General features: G+C 46.3%; 1 protein-coding gene across 1 annotated transcript; it reads left to right on the top strand.

The window, feature by feature from the left end:
• The first annotated feature begins 701 nt into the window (after positions 1–701).
• Positions 702–12704, top strand: ECM1 (extracellular matrix protein 1). The gene is made up of 7 exons (XM_033174828.1): positions 702–892; positions 5532–5633; positions 6229–6572; positions 8362–8799; positions 9357–9577; positions 10917–11004; positions 11532–12704. The coding sequence occupies exons 1-7, from the start codon at positions 829–831 to the stop codon at positions 11715–11717; spliced, it is 1443 nt and encodes a 480-aa protein (XP_033030719.1). The 5' UTR covers positions 702–828; the 3' UTR covers positions 11718–12704.
• The last annotated feature ends 12089 nt before the right edge of the window (positions 12705–24793 follow it).

A 24793-nucleotide genomic window follows, 5' to 3' on the forward strand; every position in this document is an offset into this window, starting at 1 on the left:
GCAGCTCTTTGGGATTTCATACGAGGGGGGTCTCTCCCCGCAGTACCGTAAATTCAAGGGTTTGAGCCTGGGTCGTTCTGCATGCAAAACAGATGCTCCACCTGTGCACTACGGGCTGTCCCCAATTGCACGTTCTTTTATTCAGAAGCACTGCCTGATTTTGTAGGGAGTGGAGATGGGAGTTGGGAAGAGACGTTATTTACTTATTTTGAGTCTCTCTCCTGCACCACCAGGTGGGTCTCTGCAACAAAGAGATCAGCTGCAACATGATGGAAGGATAAAACAGCAACCGGTTTGCTTGTTTTTTTTTGGGGGGGGGGGGTTGGTGTGTGTTTTTTAAAAACCCTAAAGTCAAACACATTCTTTAAACAGATTTGCATTAGGGTGTATTCATCACCTCCCCCAACTCCTTTGTACTGTATTATGAAATGGTCTGGTGATGATTTCATAATAGGCGGTGAATGTTCTCCTTCCTCTTTTATTTATCTGTTAGTAGTTGCTTTGAAACCTGATCCTTAATAAGGAATCAGGATTGGGCTTGAGGTTGGGGAGGGGGCAGAGAAAGGAGGAGGAAAATGCCTCTGTTTTTCTTCCCCCCCCCCCCTTGTGGTTTTGGTGGTGGTGGTAGTGGGTTGCTAGCTCATGAGCATGCAGGGCGTGTCTCCCTACGTCAGCCGATGACTCAGTTTTCGTCTGCCAGGCTCCAGCTTTATAAAAGCGCAGCAAACCGGCAGCAACAGCAGCTCAGGCAACAAGAAGGAGCAGAGAGGAATCACCTGGAGCCAGAAACACAACCCCTGAGAGAAGCAAGACTCCACCTGACTCAGGATGCTGGTCCTTTTCCTGGCCTCTTGGCTAGTCCTGGCGCAATCTGCCACTCTTGCGCCCGAAGGTAAGCCTACACGAGAACCCATCACTAACTATGACAAGTTGGGAGTCGGGAGTCGGGACCTTGCTTGCTTACTTGTTTCCTGTCCTCCCTTTTCCTGTTGCAAACTAGGGCAGATGTGTGCAGGGCAAGGCGAGAGCAGCTGCCCAGCGAGATCTACAAGCTGGAATGACGGCAGTGTGTGCTTCAGATTGGCACTTTCCTCACTCCCTCCATGCTGCCTGTTAGCCTGGCACAACGGGTGCATTAGACTGCATACGCACCATAACTTTAAAGCACGTTTATTCCTCAATTAGCACCCTCACGCATAAACACAATCATGGGGAATGTAGTTTGCCCCCTCACAGGCCTGCAATTCCAAGCACCCTTGAGAAACTACAGTTCCCAGGAGTCGTGGGTGGGGAGAACCATGTGCTTTAAATGTATGGCATGTACACAGCCTTATGTGGGTTAGTGCCACGCTCCTATAAAGCATGGAGGGGGGCGGGACCACACATTTCAGGCACACACCCCACCCCAAGGGAACTGTAGTTTGTTTACGGTTCTGGGGATTGTAGCTTTGTGAGTTGGTAAAATACACTTCCCGGGGTTATTAGTGGTTTGTGTGCTTTAAATGTAGGGTGTATGAATACACAGGCAAGAGAACTTTCAGCATACACATACATAAACACACTAACACACCAGCCCCTTTTATGTTTTATAGAAGCTAACCCCTGTTAGCTCCTACCTTTTGAAATTTCAGGACAGCTCTCATTTTATTCACTGAGCACAGATCCAAGAGCTATTCACAGCCTCTACTTTATCTTTTTATGTTTATTTGTGTCACTGGGTGCTCCCAAATCAATCAGCATTGTTCCTCTCTTTCCTTAATCGGGTTTCAGAACTGCTGTTGTCTTAGTGGCTCAGGCTGAATAAGGCTTCAAAACAACACATCTATCATCAGCCTTGTGATTTGGAACTGAAAACCAATTATTTACACACTTGCTGATCCTCTAAGTATTTGACAATTTTTTTCAAGGCCTCCAGGCAAAAAAATCCAAACACTCCAGGCATTGTGAAATTTAGCACAACTGGGCAATAAATCATGATTTTCAGTAGCTTCGTTCGGATTACGTGTTGAACTTCGCTTTAACTGGAAAAAAAACGTGACACTGGTTTTGGATCTGAAAAATCTCCTGATTAACCTTGTGAAATCTGTTGTCTTGTTTGATGTTGGTTTTTTCCAGCCAAATTGTGTTGCAATGTTTTAAAATTTAAATGATTCCTTCCCTCTGCAAAAAAAGAAGAAGAAAAAGAAGTATCAGATACAAGAACAACTCTGGATTGAAGGGACACATACCATAACATAATAGATTGTAACGAATAGTACTGTACTGCTGTGTCCAAGATGCTGTGTGTATCTTGAGTTACAGAGAAAATATAGCCCTCCCAAAATGCATGTGTGTGGTCCCAACCAAAAATTTAAAACCCAAAACGGCGCCTGTTCTCACAATAACCCTTTCTGATAGGCCACTACAGATGTTCCCATTTTACATATGAGGAAAACTGAGGCTGAGGCATTGGATAATTTGTCCCATGGCAGAGCCAAACCCTGGGACCCAGGCCCCTGAGATCTCCAAAGCTTAGTTCTCTGTCAGTGGAGCACAGTGGCTCTGATTTTCCAGCACGCACTGCATGTTCCCCTGAACCTCAAAGTAAACAAAGGGGGTGCAGAAGTTGGTCATTCGTTTTGGAAGGTCTGTTTTTTCTTGGTGATTGCTTGGAGGACAAGCTGGGTTGCGGGGAAGTAAGGAAGTGAAGTTTCTGCTGTTTATCACCTGGGATGTTTGAAAGAATCAGTGTGGTCAGGCCCCTTGCCCTCCTGCACAGCATAAACAATTGGCTACAGAGACCTTTTCAACAGTAGCATCCTTGGGAGCAGTGCATGTCAATCACAGTCTACTAGGTGATTTGCAGTAGTTCAGCAAGAGCTCCTGATCCCCAACAAAATGACCCAAACACAACCACCCCCATTAGATGCTGGAAAAGAACGCTCAGTGGTAGGGCGATCAGAAGTGGAATTTTGAAAGGAAGGACTTCATATCTTGATTCTAGTACTGACCATCTGGTCTCAGTACATGCCCAGAGACACCCTTGTTTCTTAATGCTTAGCATATGTTCACTAGACTCAGTCTCTATTGTGCACCTATCTCTTGTTGTTGGAACTTCGGATTTTTTAGTTAAAACGAAAACAAACAAAAAAAACCACACACCACAAAGTAGATCCCACAAACCTGAAGTCTGTCTATACCGGTGCAACCACCCTGCCATCTTTTTGCCATGAGGAGCAACCAGCAGGAATTTTGGCTGTGCAAATTGTACAAAGCGCTGCGCTAGCTGTGAGAGTAAACTGTTACTTGTTTTGAAAAGGGGTGTACGCGTTAAGAACGCACATGTCGGGTGCAGCCCGAGACCTTGTGGTGGGTGGCTTCCTCTAGATCTCATTCCCTCGGCATGCATGATACAATATTTACCTTCCCTAAGCAGGGAGTGGATTCTGAGGCCATTATTTGCAAAGAACTTAAAGCGGCTCTCGATGCTAGAGGACTTTTCACTGCCACAATGGCAACGTCACCCTGCAATACCAGGAGAATAAGCTGGCTTTTCTCATTCTGTTCCTAAACCAACTAGACTCGTCATACATTCATTTAAAGTACATCACTCCCCACAAAGAATATTGAGAACTGTAGTTTGTTAAGGGTGCTGGGAATTATAGCTCTGTGTTGAGTTAAACTACAGTTTCCAGGATTCTTGGGTGGGTGAGGGTATGCTTAAAATGTATGGTTACTATTGAGACCCTACACAATGTTACATGGGAGGACACACATTTGCTAGAGACTTGCAATGAAATGTTGAATGTGGTGATGTCATATAGCACATGTCGCTCGTTGCTTAGATCAGGGGTAGAGAAGCATCTGTGTGGCCTGCCAGATGTGGAACTGAAGAACTCAACAGGGGCCATTTCTCTCTCTCCACCCCCCCAATTGCTGCACCTGTAGAATCTCTGCCTGTCTAGCACCTGTTTTTGAAGCCTCAGGAGCCATGCTGCAAAAAAATGGGTAGAAACCTTCATAGGAAGTCAAGGACAAAATATGTACAAGACAGATAAGGTAGTCAGGCTGAGTCTGCCCAGGAAACTGGCCCACGGAGCGAGCCACACTTCCATCATTGCTGCAAGTGTTAATTAGCGGGTGGCAGAGTGTATTGACTTCCTCTTCTTTTGGAATTGATTGTGTTTACTCATCCACGAGAGCCGCGCTTGTAATTGACAAGAGGAAGTTGATTAACCAAGCTGATTAACCGTAGCAAGAAAGACTTGGTTCTGGCACCGCTTGGCTGGCCTTCCTGCCTGTAAAAGCAGTTTTGCTGGAGCTGGCAATGAGTGCTAAATCATTTTTACATTCTGATTTCCAAATCTACTTTAATTTAAAAAAAAAAAAAAAAATCTATCCTTCACAATGAGGCCCCTGGGCAAAACAATTTAAAATATTGGGGTTGTGTTTGGTGTTTATCCTACTCGGAGTTGACCCACTGAAATTGAATGGGCATGACTGAGCTAAGCCCACTATTTTCAATAGGTCTACTTTGACTAGAACTTGGTTTCATACCATCCATAGGACAGTATCCTCCACTGCTCCCGAGGGAACTCGGGGCCAGCACCTCCTTGCCACTGTCTACCTGCCACTAGAGGCAGCCACGGCCAATAGTAGGACCGGCCCCAAACAAAGTCTCCCTTCTGTTTGATCTCTGCCCCAACCAAATCTGGGCAGAGTGGCCACCTGGCTTAAGTCAAAAATTAAGGAAGTTACGTTCTTGTGCTATGGTTGTTTGTTCTAATTAGGCCTTGATGCCCTGGGGGCCAAGTCCTGACTTCTTCCAGTACAGGGTACAATTATTTTTTTGGTATTACTATTTGTGCAACTTCCTGATCAACACACCATTTCCACTCTGGAGTTGCGGTTCAGTGTACCTATGCTTTGCTACTGAGCCATGGCACTCCCCCATTAAAATAAAGTAAGGCTCCAGTCCTCATGGTTCTGCAAAAAAAGATAGGAAGGAACATAGGAAGCTGCCTATGCCGAGTCAGAACATTGGTCCATCTAGCTCAGTATTGTCTACAAATGCCTGACAGAGGCTTTCCAGTGTTTCAGGCAGGGGGAATTCCCAGCCCTACCTAGAGATGCCGGGAATTGAAGTTGGGAACTTCTGCTTGCCAAGCAGGTGCTCTGCCCCATAGCTATTGCTTTTTGCCAAACTTTCTTTCATCCTTGCAAACCAAGACTGTATGTTCTTCGGGTGAATTGAGAAGTCCCAATTAAATAAGGAGGGGAATTTCTGGTGCTGGATCTAGTGTGACTTTGCTGATATAGGTCCTGGCAACCCCATGATTGTTAGATGGAAGCATGTTTTCAACTGAAACTGTTTTTAATTTTATTTTTTAGAATGTTCTGTTTTACAATGTTTTTTGCTTTGTTTTTAAATTGTGTGTCTGTTTGCCACCCTGGAATCCTTAGAGATGAAAGGGAGGGGTATCAGTTCAGTAAATAATGTTGTTGTTGCTTAAAAACATCTTCTAATCCCTCCTCCCCAATTCTCTCTTTAGTTATTGAACTTGGGAAGCCAATTCTCCAAGAGGAAATCTTTCCGGCTGAGATCCCACGGGAGGTTCTGCTTCAGAGGCCACTAGATAATGATGAACTAGGAGGTGAGGGTTCAAGGTTCTCCATTCTAATTATAATCCATGCTGGGGACTGGGGCCAGTTTCTCCAGGAAAAGGTTATTCAAAAGAACCTTGGGCTGTGCAAGAAGGGAGAATTGTACAGGAACAGATTGATGTATTTGTTTTGAATAGGTAATACCAACCTGGGGTAGCTCAGTCAGTAGAGCACGAGACTCCTAATTTTAGGGTTTGAGCCCCATGTTGGGCAAAAGTTTCCTGCATTGCAGGGGGGTGGACGAGATGAGCCTCGTGATTCCTTCCAACTCTACAGTTCTACGAATCTACTATGTCTATCTTATTGTTTTGTAAGTCTGCCACGCAGGGACCCAAATAACGACTGCTGATGTCTCGGAAATTCTCAAACACCTGCATTTATCTTTACATGGCACCTGATAACGAAATCCCCCATAGAGTAAGAAAGAACATTCATAGATTTATACTTCCCCTGCCTCCAAGATAATAAAAGAAAAAATTAGAAATATTTAAAGGTTTAGTTTCAAAGTGGGCACTTCCCAGCTAATGCATGTGAGGTGTGAGTGCGCCTTGTTTGATTTCCATCCCTCTCTTTCCTCTTCCCCAGAGTTTGACATCCCGCTGCTAGTCAATGGGGAGCCCCAGACACGGTTATCCTCTCCCCTCACCCCAAGGGGCAGGAGGCCCAGTTGCAACAGTGCCTTCGGGTGCACCCGGTACCCCCCTCGCTACAGACTGGAAGAGTTCCCACCTGCCCAGCCTAACATCAGTAATATTGACAACATCTGCAATGAAGGGAGAAAGAAGCTCTTGTACGGGCCCTGGAATTTGCCCCAGACGGGCTTCAGTCACCTCAGCCGCCAGGGAGAGGCCCTCAACAGCATGGAGGCCGGGGTGGGCCAGTGCTGCCAGCTGCCCGACAGCGAGAAGCTCCCTTGCTGCCAGAGTGTGGTGAGTTGCTACTGTTGTTGTTCCTGGTCTGACAAATATGGCATTGCTGTGATAACAGGCACACTTTTCTTAGGCGCATTACAGGGCAGGAGGTGCAGCTCTTAAGACACATTATGTTCCTAGCCGCTCTTTGGAAAACAGGTTTTGAGCTTGAATTCTTTCCACCTTTTATTTATATTTTTGGGAAAGTCTATAAACTTCTCTGCTACGCTTTGTCGGTGTTGAAATCACCCTACCGAGAATTTTGGTGAAAACTTTTTAAAAGGGACTGTTGGTTAGGTTCCAGTCTCTGCAGGCTGACAGTTCTGAGCCCAGATCTTATGTGCCTATCAGGGTTGGGAAACATCTGTGGCCCTCCAGCTGTTGCCCAAATCCAGCTCCCACCGTCATTTAGCCATGCTGGATAAGGGCTGATTGGAGTTTCAGTCCAACATCTGATCTACCATTGTCGCTGTCAGTCTGACAAATATGACAACTGCTGGCCCTTGTGGGGGCAGGGGGTGCTGCTCTTAGCCATATTACAGGATGCTTTATCTCTCCTTCGAAAGAGTGATTTTGAGCTTGAATTCTTTTTAAAAGGCAGGAGGAGTCTTGCATGCATAGATTTTGTGGGTGCTGAACATGCCCTACTGAGCATTTTGGTGGAAATCCGAGTCTCTAAGGTCTGATCATTCTCACCCCAAATTTGTTAATCATTCTCACCCCAAATTTGTTAATCTTATGCTCTTATCAGGGTTGGGAACATCTGTGGCCAAGCCATTGTATTTCCTCATGCAGTAAGAGGAACGCAGAGAGGTATTCTATTCTGTAGAAGGTGGCTTCTGCGCAATTGAGATCTGATGGCGAGATTCTGGGCACTTGTTCTGGGCTGTGTGTATGTAGTATAGCATACCTGCCGGTGGTGGTTGTGACATGCTCAGATACTGCTCTGGTTGTGAAGGCCAACAGTGCCTTTGTATGATGTATCCTCAGCTTTTCCAAGGTTGGAGCAAAAAGGTGGGACTCTAGTGGGACTCCTTTCAAAGGGCTTTTGGAGGTCCACACAACTTTGCACAGATGTGGTCTCTCAAGGTTGGCCTTTGAAGCTGCTTCTCCTCTCCAGATGTGTTGGTAGGGCATGCTGTGGTTGAGGCAAAGTCACTCTTTACACCATGGGTTGGCAAACTTAAAGGCCCGCAGGCTGGATCAGGCCCAATTGCCTTCTGGATCTGGCCCATGGATGGTCCAGGAATTGCTGTGTGGATCACCAGCGTGCACGTTCTTTCCCTCCCCCTCTGTGTCCCTCACAGTGGCTGTGCTGGCGCCTCCTCCCTCCCTCCTCCTGGCTTCTCCCTGCCCTGCCTAGAGGAGGAAGGGGTCTGGGCTTTGTTGGTGCCAGCAGCAGTGCTCCAGTGGCCACCATTTTAAGCAGCCCCTCTCCAGAGCCCTTTTGCGCGCTGCTCATTGTCCCACCGCCCCCGCCTCCAGCCCCTGCTGCTCGCAAGACACAGGTAAGCAGCGACCAGGGCTTGTGGTGCTCTTGCATCATTCCCTCCCCCCAAAAAATATAGTCCAGCCCCCCACAAGGTCTGAGAGACAGTGGACTGGCCCCCTGCTGAAAAAGTTTGCTGACCCCTGCTTTACACAGCCACAATCTGTCCTCTTCTCACTCTGCTGGCACCTTGTGCATTCCAGGACAGACAGACAGACATGTGGTATCAAAACCAGACTCTTGAGTTTGGGCCCAGATTATAAAAAACTCTGGTTAGCCATCTGATTGACCCATTCATCTCTCCCCACCCTGCTCCAGTGGTCAGATGTTCTGGAGCAGTTCTGCGACACGGAATTCTCGATAAAGACCAGGCCTTACCACTGCTGCGAGCTGGAAGGTGCCAGCCGGGATCGCTGCTTTGACGACGAGTCCCTCTTCCCGAATTACGACTTCAAGAGCTCTGATGGTCAAGGCCCATCACAGCCGGTCGCCTGCAGCGATCCTTCCCGGTGCAAACCCCTGGAGCAGGTCAACCCACTGAAGCTTCTACAGGTCACCTTTCCTCCTGGAGAACCCACCAGTGCCAACATCAAAAATATTTGCAAGCTGCGTAAATTCCGGCCCACCTACCCGGCCAGCATCTTCCCACGGTCACATTTTGGCTGGTTGGTGCGCCGAGCCCAGGCTGTGAACCGCTTGGAAAATGAGTTTAAGAAATGTTGCCGAAAGGAGGATGCCGGCTGTGCCCGCAAAGGGGTGAGTGAGTGAGTGAGTGAGTGAGTGGGTGAGTGAGTGAGTCAGGAGGGACTCCTGGAAGCTCCTGCTTGGGTGTTTTCCCAGCATCCCTTTCTCTCCCAGCATCCCATGCTTTATGGTCTGTTTTGAACACAAGGTGCCTCTCCCGTTGCAGCCAAAGTATCTGAGCAGTTCACAATGAAGGTTTTGTCCTTGATTTGGGGTAACACCCAGTGTGGCATTTTGGAATTTTGCAGTTCTGCAGGCTAACCGTTGGGAAGTTTGTCAGTTTTTCCAACCAAGGAACCGGTACACAGATGTGTAAAGTGTGCATATAATGGTTTATATTAGTAAATGCAAAAAAATGCCTTATATTGGGGAAATTGCTTTGCAAACACATACGTAGCAAACAAAAATGTACACATATTAGGAAGAAACTGAAATAAAAGTGCTGGCGAATTTTCATGAGGACTGTAGAGAACTGAACTTAAGATTGGTAGACAGCAAGGAGCTGCAAGAAACTGATGGGGTTCCCTCCCTCATGACCTCCCCCTGTTTGGTTTTGCTTCCCTTTCCAGTGGGAAAATGTTCTGACCCAGTACTGCAAACAGGAGTTATCTGTGAAGACCAGGCCACACTTCTGCTGTAAAGTCCCCGCAGGGGAGGCCCGTTATGGTTGCTTTGCCCGCTTGGCTCCATACCCAGCCTACGACCAGGAAATTCAACAGATCAATCTCGGTCAGGTCACCCCAGACCTCCTGGACTCGCTCTGTGGCCAATTCACGCTTCTCACCAAGCAGTAAGTATGGTTATTTATTCCGTTTCAGTTACTTACCGGTACCTGCCCTTCCCCTTCAGGTTCCGGGTCAAGCTACAGCAATTTAAAGTTCAGTATCACAAACCGTTTCCTACAAGTGGCAGTCACAGGAAAAGGGCGGCTCTTGTAAATATATATGTCAGGTATCAAATGCCAGGTTGGAAAGGTGCACCTTCTTCAAATACATGACAGAAACTGCATAATGACAGTGCCAGACGCACCTCTGTGGGGAGGGAATTCCTTGACTTAGGGGCTGTCACACAGAACTCCCAAATTTCTGAGGGCAGTGGAATATCAAGAGAGCTTCCGGCTTCTGCTGGGCTGTCGGGAAGTAGATTGCACGGAAGGTTGGAGAAGTTTGGTTTTCTGATTTGTGCCATGAACTTCTCCGGCTAGAAAAGTGTGTTTAAGAATGCCTGTACTGGAGCGGGGTGGGGTGGGAATGTGAAAAGGGCATCTGTCAGTAGGAAGTGTTATAAAGATGCAATGACTGTTATTCCAACTGGGCGGAATACAGATTGCGGAGATTGCAGCCACCTCTGCTATCAACAGTTTGCTTGCAGGCAGCAAACCTTGTGTGTGTGTCCTTCAAAAAAGTTAAATTGTGCTGTTCAGAAATAATTAATTTAAGGAAGGCTGGATAATTAATTCAGACCTAGGGTTGTTGCTCCCCCTTGTGGCTGAAACCCAGAGTGATTTCTCTCTTCTCCTCCCCCTTACCCAAACCATTCCCAGATCCTCCTCCTCCTCCAGTCTACCTAGTCTTATTAGCTGAAGACAGGGAGGAATGGGAGAGAAATTCACTCCTGTTTGCTTTTTCAAATAAGCCTAATTTGCACTTCCAGGAATGATATGTGAATTTAACCATGGCCAAGATTCGTGCTTCTTCAAATTTTGCAATGTGTAGAAAATTGCATATATTTTGTTGAAGTATGCTAATAAAATCCCATATTTTAGTGAATGTAACATACAGGTATACTAGAGAAAATTGCTTTGCAAAGATGTGCATGTTACAATGAATTTTCGTGAGGACATTAAAGGAAAAACATTTTGCAAGCTGATGTGGAAACATGGTGAACTGAACTTATGGTTTGAAAAATTAGAAACTGAGGGAAACTGAAATTTGATAGAGTTGCCAGTCTCTAAATACAGATAATAGAAAATTTCGAGGAAGAAATTTGCCATCCGAAATGGTTGACGTGTTGATCAAGACTTATGTGTGGCATAAATGTTTAACTGTCCTTGCCCATCTGCAGGGCATTTTCCATTAGTATATTTTTATAACCACAACCCCCACCACTTTTTCCACATTGTTCTCCAGGAGAAACATCCCTGCTTTGGTCCAGAACATCACAGAACCCTGTTGCAAGTTGCAGGGCAATGAGAGGACACAGTGTGCTGAGGATGTGGTGAGTAATCGGTTGGAGGAAGCAATTACTCATCTGTAAAGAACAAGGAAAGGGTTGGGGAGTGTTGGCAAGGATCTTGATTTTAGAAGCAGCCTAGCATGAGCTGAGCATGAGGGGTTCTGCTTTTAACTTGTGTTTCATCCCTCCCTCCTCTGCCTATGATGTAGTGGTTAAGAGCAGTGGACTCGTAATCTGGTGAACTGGGTTTGCGTCTCCACTCCTCCACATGCAGCTGCTGGGTGACCTTGGGCTAGTCACACTTCTCTGAAGTCTCTCAGCCCCACTCACCTCACAGAGGGTTTGTTGAGGGGGAGGAGGGGAAAGGAGATTGTTAGCCGCTTTGAGACACCTTAGGGTAGTGATAAAGCGGGATATCAAATCCAAACTCTTCTATAAACGAGGGGTGGGGATCCGTGACCCTCCAGGTGGTGATTGGTGGCAATGATGTCCCACCATTTCAAAAAAGAGAGTAACACTGACGTCCCTGCCTCTTTAACTTGATGTGGTTATTCTCCCCCCCCCCCCAGAAATCCCAGTTCATTGTGGCACTCTGCAGCTCCCAGAAGGAAACATGGAAAGACCCAAAGAAATGTTGTTCCCAGTTGGAGGGTGCGGCCCGCAGCAACTGCTTCAATGTCAACTACCTGAACAACGTGTCTCTCGTCAGTGCCGTGCAGGTCACCCGCCCAACGGTGCCGGTGCCATCCGTGTGAATCAGAACAGACTCTCCCTCTACTGCTGAAATGCGCCTCTTCCCTTCCTCTGTCCTCTCCTCTCTCTGGCTGGTTCCAGTTCCATTCTTCCGGGAAGTGGGTTAGCTGCTTCCCTGACCTATAGACTGTCAACTATCTAAGACGTTGCTCCCTCCCCAAGACAAAGCAGAGGGGGGGGGGGAGCGAAAAGCAATCTGCACACACTGACCTCTCACTAAGGGGGCCTCTGAAAGCCCTCACTGGTACGCACTTTAAATTCTAGGCAGTCGTGACCAAAGGAAAACATCTCAGTCCTTTTTTTTAAAGAAAAGGTTCTGTCTGATTTTTGTCTTCCGTCACCAAAGTGCTAAAAGGTGTTTTGATTCTAAAGGGGAGTTGGGGGGGGGGAGAAGCAGAGAGAGGATTTCTCTTGCTAGGGAGTGCCTCCTCCCCCACCACCATATTGGCCAACTGGCAAAGTTTAATTCATTCCCTTCAAACCAGACACCTTCAGATCTTTGTGAGATATCTGGAGGATCTTTGGCATCATTGCCTTCTGCTCCATAGAGTCTGCTTTTGGATTTGTGCAAAACTTAAGTTGATCAGGATGGTCTCCAATTAGGTAGATGGGTGCCGGTGGTTTTGGTTTTTTAGTGAAGAAAGTGGAGCAGGAGCACAGGGCCTGAAGGATTGGAGAAGGGGAACTTTTATTTCCGAGTAGCTTTTCTGCTGATCTTAGGAAGGTACAACCCTACCAACAGGGCTCTAGCAATCGGGAATGATTGTGGGAACGGTGGATAAAATAACAAGGAAAGAGTTGGTGTGGTGTTTCCCAGAAGGAAACACTGTACAGGGGAGTTTGTGGGTTACTCTGCCAAGTCACACCATTACATCTCGATCTTTCCCAGCTGTAACTGAGCTCACAGAAGAACATGTTTTCATATCGTAGTGAAGTGCTTGTACGGATATCTGCCCAAGGCAAATGGCTCTAATAAACCACTTTTTAGACGAATCCTTTCCTTTGTCTGACTTCTTTCTATTTGGGGAAATTTCACTGGGGGGAAAAGTCAGAATGGTTTACCAGCTCTGTTCCTGGTCAGGGATAGACGTGTTAAGTGACCTTGAGGTTGGATTACTGCAATGCACCCTTGGTACTAGTTCTGAAATTCTCTCAAAATGCATATGTGGCAATGAACAATAGAAGAACAAAAGTGTTGGCTGTTCCTCCTCCTCCTCCTCCTCCTTCTAAATCACGCAAAGAGACAGGTCATGCCATTGAATGAAAAAGACATACCTGTACATTACACAGACACACAAAGAAAGCCATCCACAGCAAGTAATTTTGCCATTGTTTGGGGTATAAAGAAGAAAGCAGCCTGTGATCAAAATGGCAGGAACAGCTACAAAATGGGTTTTGAGTGCCAACGCATTTAGCAGAAGTCAAGCGGAAATGGGCACTTAATCTGGAACATCAGGGACACCCAGAACTCTGCCAAAACACATGGACACAACAGCCCAGTCTGTCTGTAACAAAGTCTTACATAACGTGCGGTGCAAGGGAGACCCTCCATGGAGCCCGAAAAGGGCGTCAGTCGGGGTGGAGAGGGGCTTCATTTTAAGTTGCTCAGCCTCCCCGCCTAACAACTCCAGTTGAAAAAAGAGATCCGTGGAGAGACAGCTGGATAGCAAGGAAAAAAACCAGGTGTTGAGGCTTTTTAGAGGGTGCTCCACACTTATGCAATTTTGGGGCCCAGAACATAACTCCCACGTAAGTGGGGGGGGGATGGATGCCTGTACAACACTTCACATGTGGTGGAAGTGTGTGTGCATATAAACTAAAACCCAATTTAGATAAGCTAGGTGTGAAGGATGCTTAATTTTTTTTGGGGGGGGGGGTTGGTTGGTGGCCATTTAACATTTCTAATGCATAAGCATTGGTGCGTTAAAGTCATATGTTCTTGCCTGTTCAAGGTTCTGGGGGGATACCCACTATTTGAAATTTCTGCCTCAAGTGACAAAGCATTTTGGGCAGGCAGAGTAATCTATTTCCTAATAGAGATCCTGACCCCCACCCCCATTCAAAACATTTTATCTTCATAGTTACCCCATATGACTTTTTCTTTTGGGCAGAGGGGGAGATTACTTATTTATAAACTTTTCTCTTGCACCTCCCAGTCTTTATAATAATAAATAAATAAATAAAAAATTTATTTATACCCTGCCCTTCCCAGCCAAAAAACCGGGCTCAGGGCGGCTAACATCAATTAAAATCACAGCAAAAAAAACCCAAAAAAACCCCATAAACACGATCAATTTAAAATAACAGATTAAAATACAAATTTAAAAATTCAATTAAAACTGCAGGTCTCAATTTCAAAATAACCCACCAATAAAAGATGAAGCATAAACATTAAACATAAACCAACCCAAAGGCCAGGTGGAACAGCTCTGTCTTGCAGGCCCTGCGGAAAGGTGCCAAATCCCGCAGGGCCCTGGTCTCTTGTGATAGACTGTTCCACCAAGTCGGGGCCAATATTGAGTAGGCCCTGGCCCTAGTTGAGGCCAACCTAGCATCTTTGTTGCTCGGGACCTCCAAAAGATTATTATTTGAAGACCTTAAGGTCCTACATGGGACATTATGTGAGTCTCTGCGGCTTGCAAACTCAAGGGAGATCAGCTGCCACGTGAAAGGATAAAAGAACAAAATGATTTAAAGTTAAAAAAAAAAATCTCTAAAGCCAACACAGACCTTTAAACAGAATTGTATTTTGGGTACACTCAGCAACAGTTTATCATTCTTCCCACCCACCCACCCCCAAAGCCCTCCTTTGTCTTACATGATTTAAACGTTCTGCCAACAATTTCATCACGTTCTCTCTTCTATTTATGTTTGCCATTGTCTGGAAAACTTATCCTAGATAAAAGAGCACTGTATATTTTTTGGGTTAGGGATAGCTCTCTTATAAAACCAGCAGCAACTATAGCAGAGAGAAGGAGAAGGGGGAGCAGAGAGGAACTGTCTGGAGCCAGAAGCACAAACCAGGAGAGAGAAGCCGATTCCATCCGACTTCAATATGAAGATGCAGGTCCTTCTCCTGGTCTCTTGGTTCGTCCTGGGGCAATCTGTTCCAGACTCAGGTAGACCTACAAGAGAATCCATCACTAACTACAAGTTGAGATTTCGCTTGCTTGCTTGCTTGCTTGCTTGCTTCTCACTCCCTTTCCTTGTTCCAGACCAGGGCAAAGATGTGCAGGATGTTCTGCAGGGTAAGGGTAAGGAGAGAGCTTGCCGTGCGAGACCTGCAAGCTGGCACAGTGTGGGTGGGCTTCAGAATGGTCCCTTGCAAGGCAGGCTTCTCGGAAGATGATGACACAGTGTTGGGTTTCCCTAAGCGTCATGGCAGGGCAGACGTTATTCAGAGGTCGCCAGGCAGTGCATCAAGGCTCTTTGGGTACCAAATCAGGCCTGAAGCCAGGTGGAAAGGGGGTCCAGATATAATAATAATAATAATAATAATAATAATAATAATAATAATAATAATAATAATAATAATAATAATAATTTATTTATACCCCGCCCATCTGGCTGGGTCTCCCCGGCCACTCTGGGCGGCCTCCAACAAATACTAAAATACAATACAAAGTCACAAATTAAAAACTTCCCTAAACAGGGCTGCCTTCAGGTATTTTCTGAATGTCAAGTAGTTGTTTATCTCTCTGACCCCTGATGGGAGGGCGTTCCACAGGGCGGGTGCCACTACCAAGAAGGCCCTCTGTCTGGTTCCCTGTAGCTTTGCTTCTCACAGTGAGGGAACTGCCAGAAGGCCCTCGGTGCTGGATCTCAGTGTCCGGGCTGAACGATGGGGGTGGAGACGCTCCTTCAGGGATACAGGACCGAGGCCGATGTTCCTCCAAACACGTCTGAAGTTGACCAGCCAACACTGAGTCAGCGACCATGCCCACAGTCACTTCCCCACACCTCTCTCTCTCTCTCTCTCTCTCTCTCTCTCTCTCTCTCTCTCTCTGTGTGTGTGTGTGTGTGTGAAGGTAAAGGTAAAGGGACCCCTGACCATTAGGTCCAGTCGTGTCCGACTCTGGGGTTGCAGCGCTCATCTTGTGTTACTGGCTGAGGGAGCCGGCGTACAGCTTCCGGGTCATATGGCCAGCATGACCTGTGTGTGTGTATAAAACCCAAATTAAAAAATGTCTTTACAGGTAAATAAAATTAAATGAAATGAGACTGCCCTCTGCCACCCCGCCTCAAAGAGAGAGAGAGATGTCTTATGCTGCCTACCACGCAAGAAAATAAAATTTGAGAGAGAGAAGTGAAGGAAGAAACCTGGGACTTGGCGAGGGGTGGTGGTGTCTGAGATTAAAAAAACAGAGGAGAAAGGGGGTATGAAGAATAGGGAGGGTGCATTGCCTGTGTCCACTCAGGTCTCTGAGTCTGGGTGGTGGGACAGTATCCACTTCAGCTTTGGCACCGGAGAGCCTTTCCTGTGGGAAGGGCTTGAGGTGTGGGGCTTGTAAGGTAAAAAGGTAAGGGACCCCTGGACAGTTAAGTCCAGTCAAAGGCAACTATGGGGTTGTGGCGTTCATCTCTCTTTCAGGCCGAGGGAGCTGACGTTTGTCCACAGACAGCTTTCTGGGTCATGTGCCCAGCATGACTAAACCGCTTCTGGCACAATGAACACCGTGATGGAAACCAGAGCGCACGGAAATGCCGCTTACCTTCCCGCCGGAGCGGTACCTATTTATCTACTAGCACTGGCATGCTTTCGAACTGCTAGGTTGGCAGGAGCTGGGACAGAGCAACGGGAGCTCACCCCGTCGCAGGGATTCAAACCGCCGACCTTCTCATCGGCAAGCCCAAGAGGCTCAGTGGTTTAGACCACAGCGCCACCCACGTCCCTGTGGGGCTTGTAACTGTGGGGAGAAGTGGGGAGTTGCCATTTCTCAGGTTTCTTCTTATTTATTTAACCAATTTATGGGCCGTTTGACATGGCTGTTTCTACACCTGTATGAAACTCTTACAAAAAGGTCCCATAATTTTTTTTAGGGACTGTCAAGTTTGTAGAGTAGATGCTGGACTCGATGAGCCTTGTGGTCCCTTCCAACTCTGTGTCTACTAGGATCAGCCGCTATGTCTGGCATAGGACCCCCTTGTGTCCTCCACTGCGTGTGATGGAGGGCAGGGCAGGCCCCCCTCCAACACCTCCATGCCCCAGTCCACCTGCCGCTGGGAGCAGCCATGTCACTCTGCCTAACAGTAGGACCCGCCCTGAACAAAGTCTCCCTTTCTAGCTGAGCTCCCTCCCACCAATCCTGGAAGAGGCAACCGTGTCCCCTGTATTAAGGAAGTCGTCAAGGAAGTTCTTGTGGTACACTTCTATGGTGCCAGGGGGGTCCAACTGGGAACCTCCTTCATGCAAAGCAGGTGTTCTGCCGCTGAGATGTGGCACTCCCCCTTTAAAATAAAGTAAGTCTCCAGTCCTCATGGTTCTGAAGAAAGGGCCGCTTCAGACAGGAACACAGGAAGCTGCCTGTGCTGAGCCAGAGCAGTGGTCCCCATGACGGGGGTTGTCTGTCTGATTGTTCAGGCAGGGAGTCTTTCCAAGCCCAGCCTGGAGATGCCAGGATCTGAACTTGGGACCTTCTGCGTGCAAAGCAGTCTACAGTCCCTGCGCACAACATCGAGTCCGGGCAACCCTGCAATCATTAGATGGAGCAATGCTTTCGGCTTTAAAGGCTTTTAGAATATTTTAACTGAAGCTGCTTTTAGATGCTTTCAAATGGAATCGGTTTTGAGGTTGTTGGGTTTTTTTATTTTTTAGAATGATCTAACTGTTTTACACCATTTTAGCTTTGTGTTTCTGTTTGCTGACCTGGGTTACTTGGAGAGGAAAGGGAGGGAGATTAATGACAATGATGATGATGATGATGATAATAATAATAATAATAATATATTTTTAAAAACAAGACCAAACACCAAATTTTATTGTATCATTATCTTTTTTTCTGATTCTCCCTACAGTTGAAATTTACCAGCGACCGATAACTCCTACTGGCCAAGGTTAGAGGGTCTCTGTTCTAACTACTATCCGTGCTGGGGGATGGGGGTAGTTCCTTAGGAAAACGGTCATTTAGAAATCTTAGGTTGTGCAACAAAAGAAAATTATATACGAATAAATCAATGTATTTGATATGAATTGGTATTACTATGTATTTTATTGTTTCGTATGTTGCTTTGAGACTTGGGTAGGAAGTGGTGAACAAATGGAATAATGAATAATAATAGAGAGCTAAGGAGGGCGAGAGAAAGATTGCTTGCGTTGTGTACGCAAGGATGCGCAACCACACACAAGGCCTAGAACCATCACCCACCTTCCTTCCTTCCTTCCTTCCTTCCTTTCTTGTATTCTGATACAATTTATTAATTTTATGATAACAAAAAAACCCAATAACAAATAACATCACAATCAAAATCATACATCTTAATTGACTTCCCTCCAACTCCCCCTCCTGGTTCCATTTTTAATTTATTTTTTACTTATTTATACACGTCCACAGAATCTTATACTCTTAACTATCCAATTTTAAAACCTTATACATTTTATTACAAGTGACCTTTTAAAAGTTGAACTAATGTAGAAACCAAGACACAAAGCTTACTGATTGTGCCTGAACATTTCTCCCTTTTTAAGAAAAAAGGGGTGGGGAGGAGATTGTCTGGTGTGTCCAGTATAGTTCATTAGTTTGTTTTGCCAGTCTCCTCCATCTTCTTCGGCGGTGGCGTCTTCCTTCTATAGGGATGGGCTGGTCTTGGCCTGGCGTCCGTTCTCAGGTGTCTTTTGCATGGTAAATCCATTAAGTCATGTACCTTCCAGAATCATAGCTTCAATTTAAAAAAAAAAAAGTCATTTTCAACATTTTCTTCAAATCTTTATGTATCACTTCCCAGGATTTCTTAATAGTTTTACATTGCCACCACATATGGTAGCTTCTCGTACCCTTTACCGGCCCTTCCTGCTTCCTCTCCATCTCTGTCAAAGCTTCCCTGATCGCTGCCTTTCCCTTTCTAGTTATTGGCCACACTTGTGTGACATCATGGAATGTTCACAAATATTCTCCAGGGGATTCAGTACAGTTCATCAGTCCTCTTCCTTCCTTCCTTCCTTCATTCTGGCGGGTGGGTGGAAGTGGGCACTGGTAAGGAACTAGGACACATGAAGAAGAGTTTGAGGAGCGGGGTGGGGTGTGTGTGTGTGTGTGGAGTTGAGGAGCCTCAGAGTCTGAAGAAAGAACTGGTCCAGAAGGGAAATGCTATGCCACTCAGGCCCTAAGTTAAGGCAGCCAGCGGCGGAGTAAGCCTCTGCGCTGCCCGGGGCGGCAGTGGGGAGGCACACCCCTAGGGGTGGGGCACGGCGCACAAGAAAAGCCGGGGAAAGGGGAAGCAAAGGAGGTGCTTCAACCCGCCTGCTCTGCTTCCCTTCCCCCCCTTCCCTTGGCTCTTTTTCGGCGTGAGGGGCGGGCCAGCGAGGAGGGGGTGTCACATTTGTCACTGGCATGACGCTCCCTCCTCGCTGGCCTGCCCCTCGTGCCGAAAAAAAAAGCCAGGGAAAGGGGCGAAAGGCGGCATGGCCTGCTTGGGGCCTGCCCGGCGGGGCGGGGTAAGGGGGGCCAGCCAAATTGTCACGGAACCCAGGGCGGACCACCCCCTGCCACCCCTTGCTCCGCCCCTGAAGGCAGCTAGAAATTACTGAGCATTAATAACAAGACAATATTAATAACAAGAGGTACATATCTGAGGAGCTTCCACAGGACATTAATAGACATATACAACCCTCCCCCCCTCCCATTTATGTTTGAAGGGTAAAAGAAAAATCAGCCTCTTTTACCATTTTTTCATTTCAAATCGTTCTTTTCCCTTTTATTTTTTTTTAAAAAATTTAATGAACATTATTAACAGCCCCAAACTGTAGCTAGCAGGGTATATTAGGTAAAGTTAAAGGGACCCCTGACCGTTAGGTCCAGGCATGGACGACTCTGGGGTTGCGGCGCTCATCTCGCTTTACTGGCCGAGGGAGCTGGCGTTTGTCCGCAGACAGTTTTTCCAAGCGTAGTTTGATTTCCATCCCTCTCTCTCTCTCTCTCACCCTTCCCCATTAGGATTTGAAGGAGGGCCGGAAAACTTCCCACCTGCCCGCCCCAGCGCCAAGAATATCGGGAACATCTGCAAGGATGGGAGTAAGAAGCTGTCCCAGGGCCTGAAAGACTCAGATCGCAAACGTGTCTACGGCAAGGCAGATGTCCTCATCGATCTGCAAGACGCACTGGGCAAGTGCTGCCAGCAATCCGAAAAGGAGAAGCTCCCTTGCTCCCAGAAAGCGGTGAGTGCTTGCCATTTTCCTCCTTGGCCTGACAAATATGGCAACTGCTTTAATATGGGAGCCTTGTGGGGTCAAGGGGTGGCTGCTCTTAGCTATCCTTTGAAAGACTTGTAATCTTTCCACCTTCTTTCTTTCTTTCTTTCTTTCTTTCTTTCTTTCTTTCTTTCTTTCTTTCTTTCTTTCTTTCTTTCTTCCGAAGGGGGGTGGGTCTAAAAACCTTCCTTGTATACTTGGATTTTGTTGGTGTTGAATATGCTCTGAGGCAACTCTTTTTTTAAAAAGGACACAGCTCAATCCCAGTCTCCGAGGCCCAACTGTTCTCATCCCAAATTTGTTAATAATAATAATAATAATAATAATAATAATAATAATAATAATAATTTATTAGTACCCTGCCCATCTGGCTGAGTTTCCCCAGCCACTCTGGGAGGCTCCCAATCAAGTGTTAAAACAATACAGCATTAAATATTAAAAGCTTCCCTAAACAGGGCTGCCTTCAGATGTCTTTTAAAAATAGGATAGCTGCTTATTTCCTTGACATCTGATGGGAGGGCGTTCCACAGGGTGGGCGCCACTACCGAGAAGGCCCTCTGTCTAGTTCCCTGGAACCTCACTTCTCGTGATGAGGGAACCACCAGAAGGCCCTCGGCGCTGCATCTCAGTGTCCAAGCTGAACGATGGGGGTGGAGACGCTCCTTCAGGTATACAGGACCGAGGCCGTTGGGAACATCTTTGGCCCTCCAGATGTTGCCTCGACCATACTGGCTGAGGCAGCTGGGAGCTGGAGTCCATCAATATCTGGGGAGGTACAGATGTTCCCCACCCCTGCATTAGGTGGGTCAGGATCTCCCAGTGTGATGAATGAGGAAGCAGACATTGTGAAGACTGGCGGTCGGGGGAACATCAGTGGTGGTGGTTCTGAAACCCACAATACCCCTTCCCAAATTAAGACAAGTTTGCATTTTTGATACTAGCCCTTCCTCCTGGCAAGAGTGTCTTCGTTTCCAAACTAATAATAATAATAATAATAATAATAATAATAATAATAATTTATTTTTACCCTGCCCATGTGCCTGGGTTTCCCCAGCCACTCTGGGCAGCTTCCAATAAAGATTTTTGTTGTTGTTCAGTGGTTCAGTCATGTCCGACTCTTTGTGACCCCATGGACCAGAGCACGCCAGGCACGCCTATCCTTCACTGCCTCTTGTAGTTTGGCCAAACTCATGTTAGTAGCTTCGAGGACACTGTCCAACTGTCTCATCCTCTGTCGTCCCCTTCTCCTTGTGCCCTCCATCTTTCCCAACATCAGGGTCTTTTCCAGGGAGTCTTCCCTTCTCATGAGGTGGCCAAAGTACTGGAGCCTCAACTTCAGGATCTGCCCTTCCAGTGAGCACTCAGGGCTGATTTCTCCAATAAAGATTAAAAAAATACAATAAAACATCAGTCATTAAAAACTTCCCTAAACAGGGCTGCCTTCAGATGTCGTCTAAACATTAGATAGTTGTTTATCTCTTTGACATCTGGTGGGAGGGCGTTCCACAGGGCAGGCGCCACCACCAAGAAAGCCCTCTGCCTGGTTCCCTGTAACTTGGCTTCTCGCAGTGAGGGGACCGCCAGAAGGCCCTCGGCGCTGGACCTCAGTGTCCAGGCAGAGTGATGGGAAGTGATTGGGAAGGCAATTAGTATTCAGTTGTACAGAGAGTGCTCTGCAGACGACCCAAAGCTGCCCTCTTCTCAACCTGTTGCTGCTTTGCATGCAAATCCATACACACACAAACATTTTGCAAGACGGACATTCGGACACATATTAAAAAGAGGCTCTGTGTTTGGGCCCAGATGATGAAACCCTAGTTAGCCATCTTATTGACGATTTCCTCTGTCTCCCTCCTGGTCCAGTGGTCAGGCGTCCTGAACAAGATGTGTGAAATTCAAAGCTCAATAAAGATGCCGCAGAATAAGTGCTGCAAAATGAATGGTGCCGACATGGAAAACTGTTTTGACCAGATGTCCCGCTTCCCAGATTACAACTTCAAGAAGTGATGGGTGATTCTGTAGTGACTTATGTAACATTTGCAGCTTCTTTGCATAAATGGCGTGTGATTTGACTTTGCATAAATGGCGTGTGATTTGACTAGTTTTATGTAACTCCAGTTAACATGAAGCCGTTTCTTAACTGCCTTGATCCTTCCCTACAAAAACAATCAATCATTATGACCGAGGTTGTTTAAATCTTTTCTTTTTATTGTGTGTGGTTTTTTTTAAAAAAAGATGTAGCCAATTATCTGTAACGTGGACAATCTTTTCCTCTGAAAGTATGAATCAATTTCTTCTTCTGTTTGTGGCACTATACTAACGTTTCACGGCCAAGTGCCAAATTGATGGTAATGTTTATTTGAAAACTGTGGAAAAGAGGTTTTCTGGCAAATGAAATGTAACCAATGTAACATGACCAATGTAACAATGTGACAATTTGTTCCTAGACACCCACAAAACAAAGGACTCCATAGCATGTGACAATTTGTAAAGATTAATTCAATCCCTCCAAACCAGACACCTCCAGATCTTGGTGAGGTTTCTAGAGAATAAATATTATTATTATTATTATTATTATTATTATTATTATTATTATTATTATTATTATTCAGCGCTGCCTTTTGTACCACAGAACCTGCTTTTGGATTTGTGTAAAATCTAAACTGATCAGGATTGGTGGCGCTGGTGTTTTTTATATGGAGTAACCACAGAGCCTAGGGCTTGCCAATCAGAAGGTCGGGGGTTCGAATCCCCGCAACGGGGTGAGCTCCCGTTGCTCGGTCCCTGCTCCTGCCCACCTAGCAGTTCGAAAGCACGTCAAAGTGCAAGTAGATAAATAGGTACCGCTCCGGCGGGAAGGTAAACGGCGTTTCCGTGCGCTGGTCTGGTTCGCCAGAAGCGGTTTAGTCATGCTGGCCACATGACCTGGAAGCTGTACGCCGGTTCCCTTGGCCAATAAAGCGAGATGAGAGCCGCAACCCCAGAGTCGGACACGACTGGACCTATTAGTCAGGGGTCCCTTTACCTTTACCTTTTAGGTGAAACAGGAATGCAGGATGGAAGGGGAACCTTTGTTTCTGAGCAGCCTTTCTGTTGGTCTTAGGGAAGTATAGCCCTACCAACAATGGTGGGTGGGGGGTGATGGTGGCATCTGGAATCTAGCAACATCTGGAGGGCCCACCCCTGGTTTAATCATAATTTGCATTATGCACACAAGTTCTGCTCTCTGTACGAAAATTCACTTAACCAGATGCAAGGAATTCATACCCAGACCCATAGCTGTCAACTTTCCCTTTTTTTTGCGGGAAATTCCCTTATTCCAGCGCCGTTTCCCAATGCAAAAAAAGGAAGGTTGACAGCTCTGCCCAGACCTCGCTATACATACCACAGATGCAGATATCCAAACAACCAGACCTGCATGTAGTACTGTAAACAAATAAGCAGCCTTAAATAATATTTGTTTTTTTGGTGTTTTGCTGGTCCGCAGCAGCTCTTTCACCAGAAACCATAGAGGGAGAGATTGGTGGAAAAAAGAGCATTCTCCCCGCCCTTTCCTTGTTTGACTTTTACAAAGTTTTCATTGTGTGTCTTTTTGCCTGGGTTTTCACATTTTGGCATCAGAATTCCATGGTTGGGAACTCCTTAGAAATCTCCCCATAGGAATCAACGGAAATGGTTGACTTCCTATGCAAATGATCACCTAACGAACGATTTCCTCTTTTTTTTGGATAAAATTTTCATCGGAACTTTTCAACATTCAACTTTTCAATAAAAACGAACTAGTCTAATTAAAATTCACAACAATAACAATAACATGCAATAACAATAACATGCAAAACAACAGCGACATCATTTCGGCACAGTAAATATAAGGAGATTGCATGAACGATATCCAGGAACAGCAAAAGCAACAGAGGGATTTGACCACCAGGGGGCGCCTCAGCATTGGCATTGGCCACTTGCAGCCAGTCTGCAGTGCCAGGTCTTTTAGACACGGTTTAATTTGCACCTCAGCAGGACTGGAGTTTTCCTGGCTCAGCCCCACCTCTGACACATCACTCAAGATAGGCGCTCAGCCATTTGTTTGGGGAACAGATTTTTTTTTTTTTTGACCTCTCTCCACCCCCTGGAAAGCCAGAGGAGTCGGAGAATGACAGGACGCATCTGCCTCGTGTTATGGTCATATAATGAACATTATTCGACATCCCACCTAAAGGACACAAAGTCTTCAGGATAAAGCATTTAAATTGGAACCGGTTTAAAAAGAAGAATTATTATTTTCTGGCATGGGTGGAGGCAGTGGAAGGTTTATTATGGGCTTTAGGGAGTCAAAAGGGGGAGGCCAAAATCTCTTCAATAGAGTGGCCCTTATTTGTGCAATGGGTACAAAAACTTGTGCCTCAAGAAAAAAACAGGCCTTTTCTTATTTTATTTATTGACCATGTTTCTGGACCAATCAGTCAACTAATTTATAAAAGAGCGTACGACATTTAAAAAATAATATAAAGGTCAAGGGACCCCTGACCATTAGGTCCAGTCATGTCCGACTCTGGGGTTGCGGCACTCATCTCGCTTTACTGGCCGAGGGAGCCGGCGTACAGCTTCCAGGTCATGCGGCCAGCATGACTAAGCCGCTTCTGGCAAAACCAGAGCAGCGCACGGAAACGGCATTTA

The sequence above is a fragment of the Lacerta agilis genome, chromosome 17 (assembly GCF_009819535.1).
Source record: "Lacerta agilis isolate rLacAgi1 chromosome 17, rLacAgi1.pri, whole genome shotgun sequence".
Taxonomy (NCBI): domain Eukaryota; kingdom Metazoa; phylum Chordata; class Lepidosauria; order Squamata; family Lacertidae; genus Lacerta; species Lacerta agilis.